General features: G+C 40.4%; 1 protein-coding gene across 1 annotated transcript in view; it reads left to right on the top strand.

The window, feature by feature from the left end:
* The first annotated feature begins 347 nt into the window (after positions 1-347).
* The window catches only part of siah2l (seven in absentia homolog 2 (Drosophila)-like), a 43,366-nt gene continuing 19,574 nt past the window's right edge, over positions 348-24,139 (top strand). The window contains exon 1 of the mRNA XM_059651473.1: positions 348-1,036. Within this exon, the coding sequence (XP_059507456.1) occupies positions 575-1,036 (462 nt within the window). The 5' untranslated portion in view covers positions 348-574. The remainder of the gene's footprint in view (positions 1,037-24,139) is intronic.

Here is a 24,139-nt window from a genome sequence, read left to right as displayed (position 1 = left end):
CCACTGCGCCACAAAACCACTCAACCATCAATTCAATGAGAAAAGGGTCAAAGAAGCGCACATGACTACAATGTTGAAACATGGGGCGGCCGCGGCTCTTTGACCAGGCATTCTGTGAGTTGGAGTCCTTTCATGTTGGTCTGCAGAACCAATGGAATGCAAGGTTTGACCTCATGAACTACAATCCCCAGAGGGCTATGCGCGACGGGCCGTCATCCATTGGCCCCCTCCTCCCACAACCGCTCCGAGCCACTCAGAGACTCTGTTGTTGCATGAGCTCGATCCTGATTGGCTGTAGTAACGGCGGTTTGAGCCCCGCCCCGCACGGGTATTCAGTTGCACGGAGAGGCGCTGTCGCCATGTTGACGTACGGCCGTGAGAAGGGACGCTGTTTTCAGAAATAATAATAATAATAATAATAATGGCGTTAGTAACAAGGAAAGGACGAAGCTGTGCGACCTGCCGTACCGTTTAAGAAAGGGGATTTTTGTTTTGGATTTGTTCTTGTGTTTTTGAGAGTGACTCGATCTCGCCCGTCCTCTTGAATGAATTGTCGGCTGGAGTGTCGTTAGCCATGAGCCGACCATCGTCAGCCGGCGGCGGGAAAGCGGGCAAGCACACGGCGACGGCGGCGGCAGTGGCGGCGGCAGCGGCTGGTGGAGGTGGAGGTGGAGGTGGTAGTGGTAGTGGAGGAGGTGGAAGTGGTAGTGGTGGTAGTGGTGGTGGAGGAGGAGGAGGAGGAGGAGGAAACGGCAATCCAGCCATAGCAGCAGCGGCCGCGGCGGTAGCGGCCGCGGCGGCCGCAGCAGCGGGAGGATCCAGCCCGCCTCAGCCCGAACTCACTTCCCTCTTCGAGTGCCCGGTTTGTTTTGATTATGTGCTGCCGCCCATCCTGCAGTGCCAGGCCGGGCACCTGGTATGTAACCAGTGCCGGCAGAAACTTTCCTGCTGTCCGACTTGTAGGGGCCCTCTCACCCCCAGCATCAGAAACTTGGCTATGGAGAAGGTGGCTTCAACCATCCCTTTCCCATGTAAGGTGAGTCCATTAAAGCCGAGAGATTCGTCCGGCAACTTTCGAAATTAGTTTTGTTAAACTTAGGCACTGCACGCTACCCTGCATCAGGTGTGTGCTTTGTAGGATCCTATCGCTTGTAAGCAGCTAATACCCCTAAAATGTTTCAATACTTTCTTTTCTAAGCAGATATGAATACTTACAACTTCATACGTGGAGCTTAAATTGTAGCTTAACGTATTGAGAGTTTTACGTTATTTATGTTTAATTTGTTATATTCACTGCCTTTGGATCTAATAATTGCTTGTCCCTGAAATACAGCTGAATTTGTACAGTGATTTCACAGGTCTTGTGCCTTTACAATTTGGGATTTTGATACATCACTAAATTTATTATTATCAGTGTGTAACTTTGTCGCATCTTGTTACATGCTTGGTTATTAAGTTGTATACCAGCTCTTTAATTCTTTATTTTTGATCCATTCCACTGTTCAAAAACAGAAGTTGCTGGAAAAGCTCAGCAGGTGTGGCAGCTTGGGGCAAAAAAAATCAGTTAACATTTCAGGTCCACTGACCCTTCCTCAGAACTAGATTCCAATGTTCCTTTCTTGGTTTATGCTTTTTGTTCTCTCTTACTAATTTGTTGCATCATGCCGAATTGATCTTAGTGTTCTACTGGTGTTCCCAGTGCAGGCTATTATCTTCCAGGAATTCAGTTAACTTGTCCATCTTCATAGTGCCTTTGCACCACGTAGAGCAACGTTTATTTTCTTTCTGTTTGACAAAAGTTGGGAAGCGAAGTCAGTCAGCCTCCCTTTATTGATATGCGAAATATCTTGCAAGCATGACACTCCACAAACACAATTTTATTGACTTGTGAACTGAATACTGTTTTCTATAACAGTAGTAGAAATACTTGGAAACAGAAGTTGAAGTTGAATTGCTATTAAAGAATACTGGAAGAATTCTGGAAAGTATGGAAAGTGAAAGCAATGACGTCTGCTTGTGGATAGTCACAAATAGGAGGAAAATGCTACAGTTCTTACTGTACATTTAAAAATAAATCATCAAAATGAAGATGCAAACAATTTGGGGAGATCAAAGAGTAAGTGGACAAAAGTGGATGTTTTTGTCTATCCTGAGACTGGAATAAACATAATACAATTGGGGAATGCTTTGCTGAATGTCTTTTGGTTTCTGCTTAGCTCAGCATGTTTCAAGTTCAACGAGCAGAGAATTGTCTTTTGATTTCTTTTCAAGGGACCAATGTAGGGAAACTAACCAATGATTGTCAGAGAACAATTTCAGTTTAAGAAAACAAGTTACAAAGTAAAAGCTGAGGCCTCACGACTGAAAAAGGAATGTGGCCCAAATTTACTCAAAGTTTGGTAAACAAAATTACGACATCAGTGATGGATAGAGAGTAAAATAATAGCTTACGTTTTTCAGCAAGGCCTTTGACAAAGGCCCACATGGCAACCTGACAAAGGACGTAAAAGCTGGCATTGAGTTTGCAATTGGTAATGGGCATTGGTTGGAATTTTTCTTTTATTGGACATGCCAATTGTGATAGATTCTAAGAGCTTGCTCCTAGTTTCATATATTCCAGATAAAGTTGTGAACATTTAGAAATGCAATGACGAAGTTGTTTGGTGAGAAACAGTTGTGATTGTAACGTAAATGGATTTTCAGTAGGCACTTATTAATGTCATAACACTTTTTCAAGAAGTTCAGTGCCAAAACTTTAAATGGGAAAGATCTGTAGCTTGGGTTGTGGGTGAGGTTACTGACTTGCTCGGAGAGCTGGCTTGTTCTCGTCCAGATGTTTTGTCACTGTGCTAAGTGACATCATCAGTGGGCCCTCTGAAGTGTTATTTTACTCCACTTGGAATTTATACTGTTTGATCGGTTATGGCAAGTGGTGTCATTTCCAGTTTTTATCTGTAAGGGTTTGTATATGGGGTCCAGTTCTGTATGTTTGTTGATTGCAATATGGTTGGAGAACCATGCCTGTAGAAATTCTTGTGCATGTCTATTCAGTCCCATCGTATATGAGGAAATGTAGCAATGTGGATTGAAACATTGGTTTGTAGTATTTGGATGTTACATGGATATAAACATTGTAAGTGTACTGTGGAAGTTTGCCGAATCTGTGTGTTCTTGGTCTGTGTGCAGATGATTTGGGTTTAGGGAGCATAGTTTTTAAAAGTTTACTAACGTGTAATTAAGGAGTTTTTGATAAATAGAGGAGAGCTTTGTAAGGAAGACAGATGGCAATTTAATGTGAGCACGTGTGTGGTATTACATTTTATGAGGAAGAGCAAAGAATGGGATCGTGCAGTCAACAGCAAAGCTGAAGGGTGTGATTGATACAGAGATTTAAGAATGATCTCCTTGCAACTGTGAGTACAAGTAGGTAATCACTTAAAAAGTCAGCAAATGTTGAATTTAACAAATTGGAGGCCTAGAAGGCACAAATTGTGAAATAAGAATATATTGGGTATAAATACTGAACATTTGTTTTAGTAGAAACATACAATTCTAGACACTTTGCTTTCGGGGGGTGGTGGGGTGCTGCTGTGTTATGTGGTAATCATTTAGCACATGAGACATTTTATGCAGAAACTTGTTAAAGCCGAAATTGCTTTCCCATAGAAAATGGTTAAGGCAGAGTCTATTACATAACTTGTGGGGGAAATGGATAATATTTTTGAAGCAGTAATACAAAACTGTGGACAGAGTGCTGGGTAGTGAGATTGCTCTTGCTGGGACAAATGTAGTAGTGGGATCCTTGCTCCTGTGAGTTTGTAATTGGCATTTGACCATTTCATTTGGATGCACTTTCCTTTGTTAAAATTTTCTTGACCCTGTTGTTCAACTAATTTCCCCAAGAATTCCTCTATTGATGGGATTGGCATTTAACTTTGCATCATTTTGATTCCTGCTTCAATTAAGGTTTTGGTCTTGTTACCCAGGCTTATCCTCGACAGAATGTGCTGACGAAACACGGCTGATCTGGCAATGTTAGTGAAGAGAGAAGCAAAGTTGATGTTTTGAGCCTAGCTCTCTTCAAAACTGAAAGGTGCTGGAATTTTTTCTTAATACTAGTGACAGAAGGAAAGAAGGAACGAATGGGACAGATGGTGATTCATGCCCAGAACAGCAAAGGCAGAGGTGACAACAGTAAAGAGCAATAGGTGTGTAAAATAGTTCCATGCGTTAACTATGAAAAGGGGAAAATAGGTCCACTGTGCTGAGACTGAAACTATCGAGACATCGGGGCTATGGGGGAGACAGGTGTAAGAGAAAGGGAGTACAGTGGTTATAAAAACCAAAAGAACTGCAGATGCTGTACATCAGAAACAAAAATAGAGATTGCTGGAAAAGTTTTGCAGGTCTGGCAGCATCTGTGGAGAGAAATCAGTTAACCATTTGGGTCAAGTGACCCTTCTTCAGTCCTGCTGAGCTTTTCCAGCAATTTCATTTTTTTTTACAGAGCTTATACTCTGAAGTTGTGGAACTCCAATTTTGGGTCCTTGAGACTGTAAAGTGCCTCAGTGGAAAATGAATTGTTGAGCCTTTGACTTGTGTTGACCTTTGGAAATGTCAGCATATGAGCACAATGGTTATTGAAGTGACAAGCCTCTAGAAAGTTGGGTTATCACCTGCAAAAGGAAAACATAAATACAGTAGCAAATCTGGTAGACTCAATTGAAAGGAGTACAAATAAAACGCTGCTTCACTTGGCATGTGTAGTTTGAGCCTTGGAACGGTGGGGATATAAATGGGCCAGTGTTGTACCTTCTGCAATTGCGTGAGCATAGGCTATGGGTCTATGAGGGAGTGTTGAGTGATGGAAGAGTAGACCAGGGTGTCATGGAGAGAATTATCCCTGCAGGATGCTGACAATGGCGGGAAGGGGAAGATGAAGATGCTTTTTTGTTGGTGGCTGGAGGTGGCAGAAATACAGGAAGATGAATCTTTGAATGGAGAAACTAGTGGAGTGGAAAATGAGGGCATGGGCAATCCTAAAGTTGTATTGAGAGGAGGAGAAGTGGTGAGGGCAGAAATGCAAGAGATGTCAAACATGGTTGAACATCCTGTCGGCCACGCTAAGGAGTAATTCTCGCTTGAGTAAAGAGGAGGATTTGTTACAGGCACCCTCTTAGAAGGTGGCATCATTAGAACTGATAGGACAGAGATGGAGAAGCTGAGTAAATGGGATGGAATCCTTGCTAGAAATAGGATGTGAGGAAGTTAGCTTGCAGTGGGAGTCGGTGAGTTTGTAGTGTGTATTGGTAGATTGGCCAACTTCACAAATGGAAACAGTGATGTCAAGGAAAGGAAGAGATGGAGATGAACCATCTCACCAAAAGATGAGAGAAAGATGGAAACTGGAAATAAAATTAATGAACTTTTCCAAATCTGGATGAGAAGAGGAGGGTGGATTAAAGAAGGAGACGTGGGTGAGGCCCAAGTTGGAGCAAAACAAATAATATTCCACATACTTCACAGAGACATTAGTATAACTGGAACCCAAGTTGATACCCATAACCATTCCTTTGACTTGGAGAAAGTTAGACCAGTTAAAGGAAAATTTGTTGAAAGTGAAAATGAGCTCAGCTAGATGAAGGAAGATGTCAGTGCATTTAAACTATTCAGGCTTAGCTTCAAGCAAAAGTAGAGAGCCTTGAGTTGATCCTGATGGGGAATGGATGTGTAAAGAGACAGCACATCCATAGTGAAGAGATGGAAGCTAGGGCCAGAAACTGGAAATTTTGAAACCAATATAAAGTGCCAGAAGAATCACACATGTAAGTAGAAAGCGACTGGATGGGACTGGGGAAGAGGGACACTTGAATTTTGAATCAAGTTGGGAGAAATAAGTTCATGTGGGGCCAGAACAATTTGAAATGATGGCTTTGCCAGTGCAGTTCCTTTTGGATTTTTTAATGGAGGTAGTCGAGGGCTGTGTGGTATTATGAGGTGGGAATTTGTGGTCAGTGACAGACTTGAAAATAACCATTTGTTGTTCTGTGGTAGGTTAATGATCCAAGGGAGATTGGAAGAAATATTGAGTGCCAATTCAGCACCTTCAGGGTAGTGGTCAGCATACCAGGCAACAACAGCTCAGCAGGTTTGATAAGAGTCAGGGCTTTTTTTTAGATTAGATTCCCTACAGTGTGGAGACAGGCCCTTTGGCCCAACAAGTCCACACCGCCCTTTGGAGCATCCTACCCGGACCCATCCCCCTATAACCCACACACCCCTGAACACTATGGGCAATTTAGCATGGCTGATCCACCTTGCCTGCACATCTTTGGACTGTGGGAGGAAACCGGAGCACCTGGAGGAAACCCACGCAGACAAGGGGAGAATGTGCAAATTTCGTACTCAGTGGCCCGAGGCTGGAATCAAACCTGGGTCCCTGGCGCTGTGAGGCTGCAGTGCTAGCCACTGAGCCACCGTGCTGCCCCTGAGATACCTCAGAAGAACAGAGTGTAGTTGTTCAGAGGGAGGTGCATCAGAATGGGTGAGGTGAGCAGAGAAATTTGGGCAACTGGTGTAGTGTTGGCGACTCTAGAATACATAAAGTGCGACTAAAAGGCTAGAAGCGGGACTCCAGGTGGAGGGGCAATATTGAAAATGTCCAAGGAGCAGTGGGTGCACCTCTGTCTGGATGTGAATATAGGAGGTATGGTTAGTAAGTTTGCTGGTGATACCAAAATTGGAGGAATAATGAATAGCAAAGAAGGTTATCTGAGTACAACGGGGTTCTTGCTCAGATGGGCCGAGGGATGGCAGATGGAATTTAGTTTAGAGAAATGTGAGGTGCTGTGTTTTGGAAAGGCAAATCGGGGCTGGACTTATGCAGTTAATGGTATGGTCCTGTGGAGTGTTGCTGAACAAAGAGACCTTGGAGTGCAGCTTCTTAGTTCCTTGAAAGTGGATTCCTAGGTAGACAGGATAGTGAAGAAGGCAATTGGTATGCTTGCCTTTATTGGACAGTGCATTGAGTATAGGAATTGGGAGGTCATGTTGCACTTGTACAGGACATTGGTTGGGCCACTTTTGGAATATTGTGTGCTGTTCTGATCACCCTGTGAGAGGAAGGATGTTGTGCAACTTAAAGGGGTTTGGAAAACCCAGGATGATGCCAGGGTTGCAGGGTTTGAGCAATAGGGAGAGATTGAATAGTCTGGGTTTAGTTTCCCTGGAGTGTCAAAAACAGAAGTTTATAAAATCATGAGGGGCATGGATAAGGTGAATAGGCAAGGCTTTTTCCCTGGGGTGAGGGAGTCAAAAATTAGATGGTATAAGAGAGAGAGGAAAGATTTAAAAGGGACCCTGGGGCAACTTTTTCATGCTGAGGGTGTTGCGTGTGTGGAATAAGCTATCAGAGTAAATGATGGACGCTGGTTCAATTACAACATTTAAAAGGCATCTGGATGTGTACATGAATAAGAAGGGTTTAGAGGGATGTGGGCCAAATGCTAGCAAACGGAAGTAGTTTAATTTAAGATATCTAGTTGACATGGATGAGTTGGATCGAAGGGTCGTTTTCATTCTATACAGCTCTCTGACTCTAAATGGGCATGGAAGTGTAGGTGATGCAAGAAGATTTCAACGTCATGTAGTATGTGAAATTCATTTGAAGTGGGGATGTAAAGCAAAAATATGACGTTCGCTTCTGGCACATCATTCACCATCAGAGAATCACTATACTTTTTCTGCTCCTTTCAGTTATGAAGAAAAGTTGTATTGGACTCAATGTTAACTGTTTCTCTGCCAAATCTGCTGAAATTCTCCAGTACTTTATTTTCAGATTTTCAGCACTGGCAGTATTTTGCTTTTGTTTGTATTACTTTTTTAACTTTTTGGCTGCAGTTGTGATCCCTGTGGACAGTAATAACCTTTTCAAAAAAGGATGAATTTTCCCAGCAGCAGACAGAAAGAACTGAGAATTTCACATTTTTAAAGCTTTTTTGCAACTAAATCTCTGAATTAACAAAAAACAAACATAATATGCAACTAATAATTAAAGCAAAGAGAAGTTATTTTTGCATTAAGTATCTTAGAAAACCCATTTGTTTGTTGATCATTCCTTCATTATCATCCTCTTTTGTATTTGTCACATGATTTCGCAGCTGGGTGCCCTTTCCAGCCATTGACCTTCTTTCATTTTTTTCTGAACTGGGGTCTGGCATTGTAACATATCGGGCTACCTGTATCAGCAATTGTGTTCTTGAGGACAGTCTGGCCTAGAGGCTGGAGAGCTACCCACCGAGTCCCATCTATTCCACCTGTCCCCAACTCAGCAACTTCCTGTTGCTAAATTCTGAGCTCCACCCATTCTCCCACTTCGACAGACAGCAGCTATCTCAAGCATCTGCTTGGTTGTTAACACAGCACCCCTTCTCTGCTTCTCAATTGCAGGATCTTCTTTTGCTTTGCCTCTCAAAGCAGGTTTCATTTTTCTGAAGTGGTGGCTTCTCCTCAACTGGATTGTTTATCCAGACTTCTAGCTCACCATATTCTTATCCCAATATTTCTGTGTTGCATAGCTGTCCAAGTACCATCTTGTAAAAAAGCTTACCTTCCTTCATCTGACATTCATCACATTGACTCTTGTCTGCTTTATGGGCCTCGCTCATCCCCATCCCCAATCATTTCACATGCGCAGAAAATGCTTGACTGTGTTTTCTATGACATTGAGATTCCTCTTAGGATTTTTCCTGATAGTTTCTTCATTTCTTTCTGCTTATGTGGAGTACTTTTGTGCCAAATGAAAGTGTATTTCTCACTGACTTACAGTCCATCATCTTAGAGCTATGTTGGAGCCAGGCCATGAGGTCATTTCAGCTGCTAGCTATAAAATTTTAGCAATTAATATTAGTCCTGACAGGGGTGTGGGGGAACAAAGAATCAGTGAAACTGCTTGAGTTGAGTATTCAAATAATAAGGGTACAAGCTGGGTCAGAGCATGCACTGTAGGGGTTCACAGTGGATAGCTGGCCATGTGGTTCAAAAGTCTTAGTTAACCAAATCAAATGGAAGAATATTGAAAAGAATGGAAAAACATATCTCTGGCAATTCAGAGGTAATAGGAACTGCAGATGCTGGAGAATCTGAGATAACAAAGTGTGGAGCTGGATGAACACAGCAGGCCAAGCAGCATCTTGGGAGCACAAAAGCTGCCGTTTTGGGCCTAGACCCTTGATCAGAGAACGGGGATGGGGAGAGGGTTCTGAAATAAATAGGGAGAGAGGGGGAGGCAGACCGAAGATGGATAGAGGAGAAGATAGGTGGAGAGGAGAGTATAGGTGGGGAGTTAGGGAGCAGATAGGTCAGTCCGGGGAGGATGGACAGGTCAAGGGGGCAGGATGAAGTTAGTAGGTAGGAAATGGAGGTGGGAGGAGGGGGTAGATGAGAGGAAGAACAGGTTGAGGAGGGGACGAGCTGGGCTGGTTTTAGGATGCAGTGGGGGGGGGGGGGGGAGGAGATTTTGAAGGTTGTGAAATCCACATTGATACCATTGGGCTGCAGGGTTCCCAAGCGGAATATGAGCTGCTGTTCGTGCAACCTTTGGGTGACACCATTATGGCACTGCAGGAGGCCCAGGATGGACATGTCGTCTAAGGAATGGGAGGGAGAGTTGAAATGGTTCGCAACTGGGAGGTGCAATTGTTTTAAGCGAACAAAGATGATCTGGTTCCGTAGGCAGGTGCTGAGGAAGGTGATGTGGCTGTTTTGTTATTATCGGATCATCCAGCTCTACACTTTGTTATCTTGGATTCTCCAGCATCTGCAGTTCCCATTACCTCTGATCACAATTTTAACCTCACTGCGAAGCCTCTTCCAGGGATGCCTAATCTGAAGAAGTTATCCTCCGGACCAACCTCAGAGGCTCGCTCTCCCACTGCAACTCTCTTGTAATCTCTTCGGCCTTGAAACTCCTCAACCATGTCCTGGAGCAAACCAGGTACCACAGTCACATCCCCTTCAGTGAGGGTTTGCTACACTTGCATGTACGTCTTGATTAACCTGTAATATTTGATCAACTGTCACACCCATAGGTGCCAGTCAATAAAAAGTTGGCTGTGCTGTTATCTATGTGTTTTAGTTCAGATTGTCTTGCTTTCAGTTACTGCAAAATGAAACAATCCCTGAGCCATTTGGTACAAAAAAGGATATGCTTTCTTAGCAATATAAAAAGGATGTTACGTAACAAATTTTGTTAACTAAACTTGTGCTAATATTTCAGTGACAGTCAATAATAATGATAAAACTGTACCTTTAGAAAATGTAAAAAATTTTTTCTTTGCTAGTCTAGAGCTGTAATTTTTCCTCAAGTGAGATGGATGTACAGCAGCAAGTGTATCTTGCCGTTTGTACTTTGACAAACGTTCTTGGAACCTGGTGCAAAATAGGAAAACGACCTCTGTATCACTGCCTCCTGTTTATCAAAGGTGCTTTGAATATGTAGTTTGTTCATTTGATTTTCAGAACATATTGTTTAATTTTACGGATTAAAATTTTGACTGTAGATGCAATAGGCTCATCCAATTAAGAAACTAGTAAGTGACCCTGAGGTTAAGGCTTCTCCAACAAGCTTGCAATTCATTATAGTTTAAAGCAAATGTATGTCTTCAAGGCCAGAGTTGGTAGTGAAAAATTGTTTTGAAAATGGAGGTGCTTCATTTTTAGACCTTTGGGTGGAACTAGGGTGTCTATATTGTTATATCAATAGAAAAAGCTAAAAGCTAGCAGTTTTTCTAAATAATTGTAAACTCTGTTACAAATAGTAATTAATCACATGGATAACAGAATCAGGGAACGTGTTGAAGATGAAATAATTGATTTCCATTTCTGGTTGAATTAGTGTACCATGTTGCCAAGGCACTAGTGATTAGGTTGCAATCTTGGGTAGAATTTTTTTGTACCATTTATCTGTATTTACTGATGGAAACAAGCAGGTCCATTTGTGATTTGTGAGGAAAAAATAGTCTGAGGTCTGCTGTAATTTGCTACTAATGGAACACACCTACAGTTGTCCTCATAGAGCTTTAGCAGTCATTAAGGTTAGCCATGGGAAGACAGCTGGATATCTGCCAGCACCCCAGCCAGGTATCTGAGGATTCAACAGCCATGAGATTGATAAGAGCAGATTGTTCGTTGCATAGCTCAAAGGTAATGTAAGGACCCCGTAGAGTCTTATCTGAGAGATTGGCTGGAGTACTCAAGTAACATACAAAGGCCGTGGCATTCTTCCCAGAAAGTTGAACAAACCATAAAGACTTTGGAGGCTATGGGAAATTTGTAGGTGAGATGATGTGCAGAGATGGAAGTAAAATGTTTAACAGAAATAATAGCACATCTCCTTTAGAAACTAAAGTGTTAAATTATTGGTTTTCCTTTTTATTTCAAGAAGAATTAAATAATTAGTCTGACTTTAAGAGCAGTGAAATATTGCAGCTTGGCTCCATTGGTTAATTGTTGGATGTTCAGATTTCTTCTTAAACATTAAACATTGAGGATTATGCACAGAAGCAAAGACCTTGGAGTACAGGTTTATAGTTCCTTCACACTGGAGTCGCAGTTAGGTAGAATAGTGAAGAAGTCATTTGGTATACTTGTCTTAATTGGACAGTGCATTGAATATGGGAGTTGGGAGATCATGTTATGGCTATACTGGACATTGGTTAGGCCACTTTTGGGGTACTGTGCGCAGTTCTGGTCGCCCTGCTGAAGGAATGATCATGTGAAACTTTCAAGGGTTTAGAAAGGATTTGCAAGGATGTTGCTAAGGTTGGAGGGTTTGGGGTATAAGCAGAGGCTGAATAGGCTGGGGCTATTTTTCCTGGAGCGTCGAAAACTGAGGAGTGACCTTAGAGATTTATAGGATGATGAGGGGCATTGGTAGGGTAAATAGACAAGATTTTTCCCTTGGGGTGGGGGATCCAAAAACTAGAGTGTATATTTAAGGTGAGAGTGGAAGAATTTTAAAAGGGACTTAATGGGAAATTTATTCACCCAGAAGGTCGTGTGTGTATGGACCGAGCTGCCCAAAAAAGTGGTGGAGGCTGGTGCAAGTAGAGCATTCAAAAGGCATCTGGATGGGTACATGAATAGGAAGGTTTAGAGGGATATGGGCCAAATGCTGGCACATGGGAATAGACTTATCTGGGATATCTGGTTGGCATGGGCAAGTTGAAGTTTCTGTGCTGTACAATTCTGACTCTCTGAGCAGTGTTATGAAAGGATGATGAAAAATGTCAAAATTCCAAACATCAAAAAAGGTGTACATTTACAAATAACATTCAGATGTGTAAACTAGTTTGTTACCGTTTTTGGCTTGCACGTGTTGTCAATATCTGCCTACATTCACAATGTAGTCAGGCAGAATATTTGCACAGGTTAAGAGACACAATAAGCTCTTGATTGCAGCAAGTGTTGGAGAGCAGTTTTAGATGAACATATGTCCCACGGTTAATGAGAATTCAGTTGTACGTGAGATGAACTTCATCTGTTAGAAAATCTTTTCTACACACTAAAAATCTGAAACAAAAATGAGGTCACACTAGTTTGAATGTTTGTTGCTTTAACATGATGTCAATGACAACGACGATAATAAGGAGGAGATGAAAATGTTTGGCTGGCTGTACTGTCGCTGAATGGCTGTAGTTATATTTAAATCAGCCTGCTCAGTCATGTTATGGTATATATCCTGGGCATCTGGGACTTGAATCTGAATCTTGTGATGTAGAGACACAAATACTTCCATCACACTGCAAGGCCCTTAGCATGAGTTCTCTGAGCCAGGCAGTCATGCTCTAAGCGATAATGGGAACTGCAGATGCTGGAGAATCCAAGACAACAAAATGTGAGGCTGAATGAACACAGCAGGCCAAGCAGCATCTCAGGAGCACAAGAAGGGTCTAGGCCCGAAACGTCAGCTTTTGTGCTCCTGAGATGCTGCTTGGCCTGCTGTGTTCATCCAGCCTCACATTTTGTAGTCATGCTCTAAATACAGATTTATGATTGACTGTCTCAAATGGGCAGTTTCAACATGTAATTGAACAATACGGCCACTGTGTGGCAGTACTATCCACATCATAGTAAAATGTTTGAGCAATTTTTTCATAAGTCCAGGTAATAGTTTCTGATAGATTCATGATTTGCAATAATTTCCTGTTAATGTGAGCATTGCAACTACTGATTAACTAACATAAATTAAACTTAATACCTCTTTTTCTACTATTGTTTGAAGTATTAGATTCCACACTATTGGAACGTGTTGGGACTTCAGGAACCAGATTCCCTATGATGCTGTCTGATATTTTTTTTAAAAATTACAAATAAAAATAAATAATTAAATATTGGCTCATTTTTGTTGGGACAAATGGCAATATAAGGTTATAGGAGAGAAATGTTTAAAATTTTGAAAGGATAGGCTGTTATAAATCTTCGGCAAGGGTTTGATCAAAAATAATAGACTATGTAAGAATTACATCTAAAAAATTTAGAACAATGTACATGAAACTTTGCAAAGTAATTGTGAGGAAGTGGAAATTATTTCAAGGTTAGTTGAGGCAAACAGTAAAGAGGTTCCACTTAGGCAAAAAATTTGATCTTGCTAATTATTTTTAAAGGCTAGATTTGAAGAATGATGGGAAGCAATCAAAATGCTGCATTACTATCCCTGTGCTGTTAATAAACTAATTTATTCTCTCTTCCAAGCAACCAGCAATTTCTTCTCCAATTATTTCTATAATCAAGTATCCAGACTTGATGCAGTAACAGCATAAGATTGTGTGTGATTAAAATGTAACTTTTTCATTCTGTGATTCAAGATATGAAACTCAGAATTTCACTTGGCCCCTATATACTATCTTTTTAAGGCTAAATATCCCATATATGTGTGCGCCTAGGCTGTATTGCCTTCTTTTAAAATGTCACCATCTTTTCCTTGCTGCTACTTTTGAGAAATAATGTCTTAAAATTTTGGACATGGTATTCCACCTGTTGACTAGCTTATTGGTTCCAGCAAATGTGGTTAGCAAACCTGGTCATTTGTCTGAGTGCAGAAGTTGCACCAGTTATGTTCAATGGAAACACTCATGATTAAGTCAAGTTGCAAATTCAAGCCACACTTAGAGGACTGAGAACATAATCTGGGTTGACATGACTAGAGCCAAAGGAGTGCTGTATTTTCAGTAGTGTCACCTTTCTCATAATCAGAAGAGAGGCTATTGTATCAATGGTTTGTTCAGCATTCTTTCCTTGGCCAGAAGCATCAAAGATTAATGGCCAGAATTTTTTTTTGCTTGCTCCTTTAACATTCTGCTGTTTGGACAATGACTGATGTATTTGTCCATATAAAAGAAAAGCTAGACTTTTACATGGTGCAGAATTACGAATGACTGACTTGTTTAAAAAATATTGCAGCTTAACTTGAAATGTAATACGAGTGCTTTCTCTCTCTCCTGTCAGTGTTCTCTCTGACTTCATGCTTTCATGTAAAAAATGACATCTTGATCGGGAATATTAGAACAGAATCTCACTCTTTCTTATGAGTTCGTATGGTCAAATTGAATGTTAAGATTGAGAAGGGTAATTCATTGTACAAAGCTTGGATTTTATAGTTTTTGACAACTTTCTTGTAAGTTAGCTCCCAATATTATTTAAACCTGCAGAGCTAAATAGTTTTTAATTTTTAATGTGTAGTTGGTTTAATAGTTTATGTTACAAATGTAGGTGCATGCAACCTAAACATTTCATTTTCTTCAAGAATTTTAGTATAAATAATTAGGGTAGTTGCTTAAAGTTTTGCCTGCATCACTGCCCAGTGCTTAGATTTGTCTGTTTTTACAAATAATCATGCAAAAATTGGCTAATGTTGTAAAATACATTTGGTATATCAAATTTCATATTAGTGTTCATGTTTCATCATTATTCTAGCTTTTGAAACAGTCTGCGTGCATTGAGGCAGACCAGGAAACTGATAATCATACTGTAAATATGCCAATGGCCAAGCGCCACATTTAGAAAATGCGTCCTAAAATTAATGTTAAACAGCTATAGATATTTTAAGATGCTGCCATTCACCTGCTCATGCTGCATGTAAATGTCCATATTAAGACTTTCCTGTGGGGCAGAGGTAGTGGATCTAATCCTGGGTCTGGAGACCTGGGTTTAAGCTCATCTGCCCAGAGGTGTATAATAACATCTCTGAGCAAGTTGCTTAGAAAAATAGGTTCAGTAAGTTTTTTTTAGTACTTAGATATTATTTAATATCTCTAGCCTAAGATATTGCCAGGCTTAGGAATGGACAATAAATAATGTATAATTTTAGAAAATCTCATGTAAAAAGCAGGTCTGAGAAGGTCTGTTTTGGATGAGATGAAGCATATTTTTCTCTTATAGTTGGGCTGTTCCTTGTGCAGTGTGGGTTGCTGACCATACATTTATTCCTGTAATAGGCTGGGAAACATTAACAGACCATTTGTATGGCTTGTGGGTCAAATAGATACTGAGATCTTTTACTTTATAATTTAGCCTCAGTAATAGTGTGAATGGGTTCCAGTGGTCTAGTCAGATATGGACATTGTAGCCTTCCTGGTACGTGTTTGAAAAGTTAAATTCAGCTTTAAGCTTGACTTTTAAGCAAATATCATTTTTTAGCCTATTTAACCTCAAATGAGCAAGGATGTAATGGAGTGAAATTCTCTGAAAAATGAATAAAGATAGCAACAGACTGGATTGGGTGAACAACAAAATGTTTTAATGGAAAATTGTGGGAAGTAGAAGGAAACAAAAGTGAGCAGATTTACGTAATGCAACTGTGATTTTTTTTGAACTTGTGTACATCAATTTATTTGGGGTGTACCTCCTTGAGTGTGTCATGTGAATCCTGCACTCTGCACGGCTTAAGTGAATGTTTGCCTTAGCTTATGTACACTTCAAATTTCTGACCTAAACAGTTGGTCATTTGATTAGGATTCATCTACTCATGAGGTAGTGAGTGTTTAAAAGCTTCAAGGCTGTAGAATTCAAATGGATAAAAAGTAACGTAATGCTTTAAGTTTTAGTTTTCATTAAATTTAATAGGGTAAAAGTACAGTGTGGAGCTGGATGAACACAGCAGGCCAAGCAGCATCTTAGGAGCACAAAAGTTGATGTTTCAGGCCTAGACCCTTCATCAGAAAAGCCTAAGGGCCTAGGCCTGAAACATCAACTTTTGTGCTCCTAAGATGCTGCTTGGCCTGCTGTGTTCATCCAGCTCCACACTTTGTTCTCTTGGATTCTTCAGCATTTGCAGTTCCCATTATCTCTAGGATAAAAGTAGATTTGTTTCTGTTGTAACAAATGAAGAAATTGAAAGCAACTTTATAAATTGAAATGTATGGTACTATGGATAAAGAAGTATTTAAAGATTTCAGGACGTTGATTGAAGGACATGGGTCTTCAACTCATCAATGATCAACAAACCTTGAAGTGGAATAGGCAGCCTGAACAGCAGTTCATGATTTCATTGTTCAACTGTGCATGTGCAAATGCTGTAAGTTATCCAGTTTCTTTTTGATAATATTGTGAGCAGATAGTCTCTCCTTACAGTGAATTGCACAAAATAAGGATACCTATAAACCATCTAAATGCAGCTGTCCGAGAGCATCTGTGACTTAATAAATTCCATTTCTGACCAAAGCTCTGGTATAATTAGTCAATTGCATCGCAGAAAACTGAACTTAATTGCTTGGTATTCCTTTTGGCGTGTGCAGCTGAGTAATTGAAACTTCTGAATTCACTGCTTCGTTGAGCAGTAAAGAATAGGTCACTTAATAGCAATATCTCTTACGTAAATCACCGGAGGGTATATGTAGTTGCTACAGTACTGCTTATCCGCTGGCATTTCATCAGATTTATCTATGTTTCCTTACACTTAATCTTATTAGTGTTTGGATAGAATAGGGTGACATGGTGGTCCAGTGGTTAGCATTGCTGCCTCTCAATACCAGGCATCCTCGTTCGATTCCAGCCTCAGAAGACCAAGCAAACTCCACACAGTCTTCCCGTGTCTTCGGGTAACATGGTTTTCTCGCACAGTTCGAAGATGTGTGGGTCAGATGGATTGGTATACTAAATTGCTCATAGTGACTAAGATGTGTAGGCTTAGTGGATTAGCCATGGGAATTGCAGGGTTCCAAGGATAGGGGAGGAGGTAGGATCCTCTTTGGAGAGGGTTGGTGTGGACTCCGTGGGTCGAATGGTTTTCTTCCATACTAGGGATTCTTTGATTCTATGACGCATTTAGCAAACATGATTAGATGTGAGATGTCAAAGCTTCGTTTTAGTGATGTTTGTCAGGTACATATTTGTGGAATCTTAGTAGTGATCATTTAATTGAAGACCAGACTGGTCTTGTGGCAGTGCTATTTGATTTTGTTTCACTGGCTGTTTCATTATTTCGGATGCGTTGTAGATTGAATTTAATTTTAGGCAGGTTTTAAATTTAGTTCTTTGGGGGGATTTTCAAAACAGGATGTTGCTTGATCTAGCAGTTTGTGAGGAGAACAAAATACAATTGAACATCCTCAAAATGTTCAACCACAAAATGGGTATTAAGATAAATTTCTTACTGACCTGCATTTCAGTTTACAGCAGCTGATGCTTGTCATGAAAGTGAAGAAAGAAAACCACATCAGTAGCATTTCTATTTTTTTCACCCTATTCCCAATCACTTTGCTTTATTTATTTTGGCTGCAGAAAGAGTTTAAAAACTGAATTTGCAATGTTTTCTTTTTGTATTGAAAATATGTTTTATTATATTGTGCCACAGAAAGGCTTAACAATATTGGCTTGGTTGCCTGATTAACTTTTGTTCCATTTGGCAATTTTCTCATCTCCCTTCCAGCCAGTGCAGCTTCATCTGCACTGCATATAAGTGACCTGAAATTACAGCATCAGTGCTGATTGGTAGGGGCTGTAGTACAGTGGTAGGCCCCTACCTCCAGATCAGGAGTCTGGCTCCAAGCACACCTTCACTCTGAGATAGTGTGATAACAAATCTGAACAGGTTGGTGAGAGGATATCGATGCTATTAATTTTGCTTCTGAGATCTCAGAGCAAATGAGACCATAGCACCAGGAAGCTACCAGCGTCTCCAAGAAATGGATTTGGTGTGGGAAACACAGGAAGAGAATAAAGTCCATTTATTGCTTGATTTTTCCGTTGCTGTTCAGTGGATTATGGCTGATCAGTAGTCAGTCAAGTTTAATTTGGACAAACATATCAGTTGGATTTGATCACAAAGTGGGATAGAATCCGTAGAGGGTAAATTTTGAAAGATCTAGGGCGGTGGTTGAATCCTAATTCAATGGCACAGTGTAATTTCTGATGCTTAGTTGGAGGAAATTTCTGATTAAGTTCTGGATTTCAGATGAACAAGCTTGTAACTGAGTGGAGGAGTTGAGAAGAGGTGATGGTGAGGTATAGGCTGGTGTCATCAGCATATGGTATTAATTTTCTCACATATCTTCAGATGACGGTAAGGGGCAGCATATGGATGAGAAATAGCAGGGACTAAGAATTAACCCTTTGGAGGCGCAAGAGGTAAATGTAAAATAGACCTCTTGGTATTCCACAAGGATGTGATCAAATGTCCTGTTTAGATACCCTTGTCTGGTCTTGTCTTAGATCTTTCATAATGGATTTGTCTCACACTAGTTACATTTGCCTTTCTTTGGGGTGTTGCTCATGCCGCTCCTACTTGTTGGTGTAGGATTTTCAACAGTCCTATGAGGAAGAACAAAACCCAACATGTATTTGATTCCTTCTGCCTCTGTTTGCTGGTGTTATTTTTCCAATTGGTAATGCTGAGTCTTTCACAGATCTCGTTGATGGCTTATCGCACCGCAGAAGTAACACTCAGCCAATGAGCAAAATTTAGGCTGCTTGTAAATGAGATGGTGTATATTTTCTCCCTCACTGAAATTTGGACTCATTGGCTGGCATGCTGCTTTAGGGAACCCATCAAGCTTGTGATTGGTTTGAATTATATACCAACAGATTTTGTTTTATTGTGGAATGTAAGCATTCATTTTCTAAATGGGTATTATGTAATGAGCAGTGTTTAAAATAAAGGTGGTATAGCAGTACTTGCCAATTTTACAACCTTATGGTTTTCTTTCTGTAAAATGGGCTTTTTCTTTGGATAACAGAGTGATTGGGGGATTGCAATTGCTTTAAATTTTACATCAATTCGGATTCCATAGTTCACTTTTGAAGACTGTCAACTGAAACACGGTAGTTCTGGTAAGAACTAAATATATTCTGGTGTTAATGGAGTACAGCAAACCTTTTGTTAACCTGCACCTATGAGACCAGTACTGTGCTATTTGATAGATATTCTGTGTGATCAAGAGGTCCGCAGAATCAGCGTAAAAAGACATGCTAAATAATAGAAACGTAATGCAGGGGGGATACGCATCAATGTTTATACTGTATTCACAGCATAAATCACTTAACTAGTAATGCAACTTTGCCCTACATAACACTTAGCAGCAGAGGGCCTTCTCGTGCACACACTGAACTGACTACCTGGACATCACAAAAAATCGTGGCAATACGGTAAGCTTTTGGTTTTTAGAGTATATAATTTTTGACGGTTTATCAAGAGTTCCATTTTATAATCTGCTGGTTAAAAGAAAGTTTGCTATTCCTAGTTTATGGCCTGTTTCCGTGGTAGATATCACAGTGGGCAAAACTAGGACTACATCAATTAGTAAACCCCTTGAAGTAGGATGTTTCGTCCCTTGGAGTAAATATCGAAAACATATGGGAGATTAAAAATGGAAAACCAATACCACTGTCGTCTGATGTTCAGTAAATCCTAAAGGTTTGTATTATGATATTGATCTTCAGCATCTATGTGCAATCCCATGCTTCCACTTTCCATATTCCCCAAGAGGCCTTGATGAGAATTGTGTTTATGTAGGTTTTGTGATATGTTGTGTAGAGGCTAAAGGTCAGTGTTGCAATCTTGAATTGATCGGTATTGTGTAAGTTTGAGTTACTTACTTTGTCATACACCATACGTTCAGTCAGGAAAGCTTTTTTTTATTCATTCAGGAGATATAGGCTATGCTATTTGGGACAGCAATTATTGCTCATCGCTAATTGCTCTTTAGATGGTAGTGATAATCTGTTGCCTTGAACTGCTGCAGATCATTTCTCACCCACAATTAGGGATGGAGGAGTAGGATTTTGACCTGGTTACAGTGTGAAGGAATGGTGACGTAGTTCAAGTCTGACTGGTGTATAGCTTGGAGGAGAATGTGCAGATGCTAGTATTTGTTAATCCAGTGCATTTGTTTCCCTTAGCCTGATAGAAGATAGTGATCATTAGTTTGGAGGGTGCTGTCTGAGACTGTTGGTTAGTTTCTGTGGATCGTCTTGTGAGTGTACACATTGCTGCATTGCTGGTGAGGGGACTGGATGTTTGTGGATGTGGTACTAGTTACACAGGCTGCTTTGTCCTGGATGGTGTCAATCTTAAATATTGCTAGAGCTACATTCATACAGATATATTGGGAGTAAGCCATCACAGTTCTGACTTGTACCTTAAGACATAGTGAGGATTTCTCCTGATTCCCATTGATTAGTTTTGCTAAGGCTACTTGATGCCATACTTGGCCATATGTAACCTAGATGTCAAAGGCAGTCACTCTCACTTCATCTCTGGAATTCAGTTCTTTTGTCCATGTTTGCATGAATGCTGTAATGAGGGTCAGGAGCTGAATGCTCTTGACTCAATCTGCCAGCAAGCAGGTTATTAAGTGGTGTTTGATTTGCCTGTGATTACCTTTTCCATCTGTGTTTGTAGCCATGATGTTTATAAGTCTAGCAGTATTCAATTTCAGAGGAAGGTGACTGTGATTGTTGAAGACCTTAGCTCCAGGACATCACTACAGGAGTTCGTCAGGATAGTGCCTATGACAGTTTCAGCTGCTTCATCAATGGCCTTCTTTCCAACATCAGCTTAGAAATGGAAATGTTTGCAGATGATTTCACAATATTTAGCACCATTTGTGATTCCTCAGATAGCATTGCAGTCCATGACCAGGTCTTTCTGTAGTGGACAGTGGTCATGCTTGCACTGACCAGTGGTATGTAACCTTCACATCACAAAAGGGTCAAGCAGTGATTATCTCCAAGAGACTAATCATCACCATTTGACATTGAATGGCATTTCCATAACTGAATGTCCTGCTAATAACATCCTGGGGGTTACCATTAATCTGAAACTGAATTTGGCTAGACCTAAAAACATCATGGCTACAAACACAGTCAGAGACTAGGAATCCTGCAGTGAGCAATTCAACACCTGACTCCCCAAAGCCTGTCCATCATCTTAAGGTTCACATCCCTCTGAGAAAAGAAATTCCTCCTCATTGTTCTCGTAAATGTATAATTTACTTATGCTCAATCTTTTTGCATCCCTCTATAGATTGTTTATATCATCCTCACCACCTGCCTTCCCACCTATTTTTGTCATCCACAAAGTTAGCTGCTGTACATTCACTTACCTCATCTAAGTGATGAAAATATGTTGTAAATAATTGTGGTCCCAGCACAAAGTCCTGTGGCATTCTAGTAAATTACAGGTCATTATCTTGAAAATATCACCCCCATATGTCAACTGTCTCCTTTTAGTCTATTAGCATCAGTAGAGGACTAGCTATTTCCAAAACCATAGGCTCTTGCGAAGTAGCCTAATGTGTGGTACCTCATCCATGCCTTCGGGAAATCCAAATATATTACATCAGTCCTTCCCCTAATGTCTCTGCTACTTGTTACCTCTTCAAAAAATTCCAGTAAACTTATCAGGCAGGATGATTTTCTTCATGAAGCCATGTTGACTACTTGATTATATCATGCATTTCTGAATGCTGTGCTATTACACCCGGTACAATAGACTGGAACAGTTTCCCAATGTTAAGCTTAGTGTTCTATAGGTACATATTTTTCTCTCCTTCCCTTTTAAATAAAGGTGACACATTGGCAGATTTCCAATCCTCTGGGACTTTTTGAGAATCTGAGGATTCTTGGAAGATTACTACTCGTACATCCACTACCTCTGTAGCTACTTCCTTTAATAACTTAAGATGCATCCCATCAGGTCAAGGGAACCTTTGGTCTTTAGTTCCATTTGTTTCCCAAGAACCTTTTTCTCCAGTGATAGCTATTGAATTTATTTCCTTGCCACCTTTTTTGCTGATAGATTTAGTGTTTTCTGCAAGGTTGACTGAAGCAAAGTATTTATTTCCTGTCCTCTACCATTTTTAATTTTAAATGTTCCCCATTTTTATTACCCAGCCTTATTCTCTAAGGGGCCTGTGTTTACTTTGGTGTCTCTCTTCCTTTTTATATATTTAACATAATAGGCAGTAAGAGGTTCTTAAAATATATTGTAAGTTTACCCTCAAAGTTTATTTTCTCCCTTTGGTTGTCTTATTGGTTTTATCCAAATTTTCTGCCTCACCACCAATCTTTATTGCATTGAATGTTTTTCCTATCATTTGATACCATTATCTTCCTAGGTTAACTGTGGTTGGCTTATCACCTTCCTGAAGCCCTTCTGCCTCACTAGAATGTGTCTTTGCTGAGAGCCATGAAACATGAGCTGCTACATTTCTTTGCCAGTCCACTCCAGCCAGCTTTACCCCATTCCTTTGTAATTGTACTAATTTAAGCTTAGAATGTTTGTTTCCAATGCAAGTTCTTCCCTCTCAAACTGAGTGCTAAATTCTACCATATTATGGCCACTGTTTATGAGTGCATCTTTTACATAATTTATTACACCTGCCTTGTTACAAGTCACCAAATCTAAAATCACCTGATCCCTTGTTGGATCCACAGCATTTTGTTCTTGGAAATTGATCTGTATACACTCTGAATTTTTCCTCATGGCTTCCTGTGCCAATCTGACTCTCCGAATCTACACGAAGATTAAAGTCACCCATGATTGCTGCACTGCATTTGTTGTGTGCCTTCGCAATTTTGTTTTTGCAGTCTTATTGTATAGCTACGTTAGGGCTATAAACTACACCTACGAGTGTCTTCTTTCTCTGTTTTATTCCTTACCTCCATCCATGTGAATTCTGCCTCTTCTGATCCAGAAGTTGTTATTTGCAATTGTACTTCATTCCGTACCAGTAATGCTACCCTACTGCCCTTTTGAAAGGTCTCCTGAATATTTAGTTCACAGCTTTGATTTATTTGTAAGCGTATCTCTGCAGTAGCTTGAAAATCTTGTCTGTTAACCTGTATTTACGTCATTAATTCACTTGTTTTGTTCCTAATACTGCGTGCATTCAAGTAAAAGCCATTAATTTTGCCCTTGTAACCTTTTTTTTTGACTTTTGACCCTATTTACTACAGTTTTTCTGTGCTCTGTTTCTTCCTGTCCCACACTAGGTATTGTAATCCAAATAGCTGCCCCACAAAATTAGTTTAGAATCCTCTTTACTGCCCAAGGTATTTGATTTGACTGGGTACTGGTCTTAGCACAGTTCAGATGAAGCACCTAAATGGCTCACTTCTGTCACAGTACTGGTGCCGGTTCTGCACAAACTGAAGGCTGTTCCACCCACACCAATCTTTGAACCATGCATTTGATTCCTTGACATTGCAAACTGTCACAGGTTAGCTAAAGAGATCTCACCAGGTGTTGGCACTCAGTCTAAGCTACAAAGTAAGGCAGCCATTCCTTTCACAGAGTGCTTAACTCCAAAATCCCAATCCACAGTTGTGGAAACTATCTTAAGTTGTTTCTGCAGTCCTCACAGACTTTCTTTTTCAAAGAGAAAGCCTCACAGCTGCATAGACCCTCCTTGCCAGCTTGTTTAAGCCTTGACCTTGTATCTCTGTTCACAGTTACAAAAGGATCAAGGCTTTCCAATTCGTTAGTTGATGTGTTTTTGGTTGGTTCTTGGAGTAAGAATTACTTAGTTTCTAGGAAGCTACATCAAAGCTAGATCATTAGCACCTTGCTTGTTGATCCAGTTTACTTTCCGACAGTGAAAGTATTTGCCCCAATATGCTGTATCTAACATTACACTATTAA

This window comes from Stegostoma tigrinum, chromosome 15, assembly GCF_030684315.1.
Source record: "Stegostoma tigrinum isolate sSteTig4 chromosome 15, sSteTig4.hap1, whole genome shotgun sequence".
NCBI classification, from domain to species: Eukaryota; Metazoa; Chordata; class Chondrichthyes; order Orectolobiformes; family Stegostomatidae; genus Stegostoma; species Stegostoma tigrinum.
Note: the sequence above shows the minus strand (reverse complement) of the source record. Positions and strands in the feature narration are given on the sequence as shown.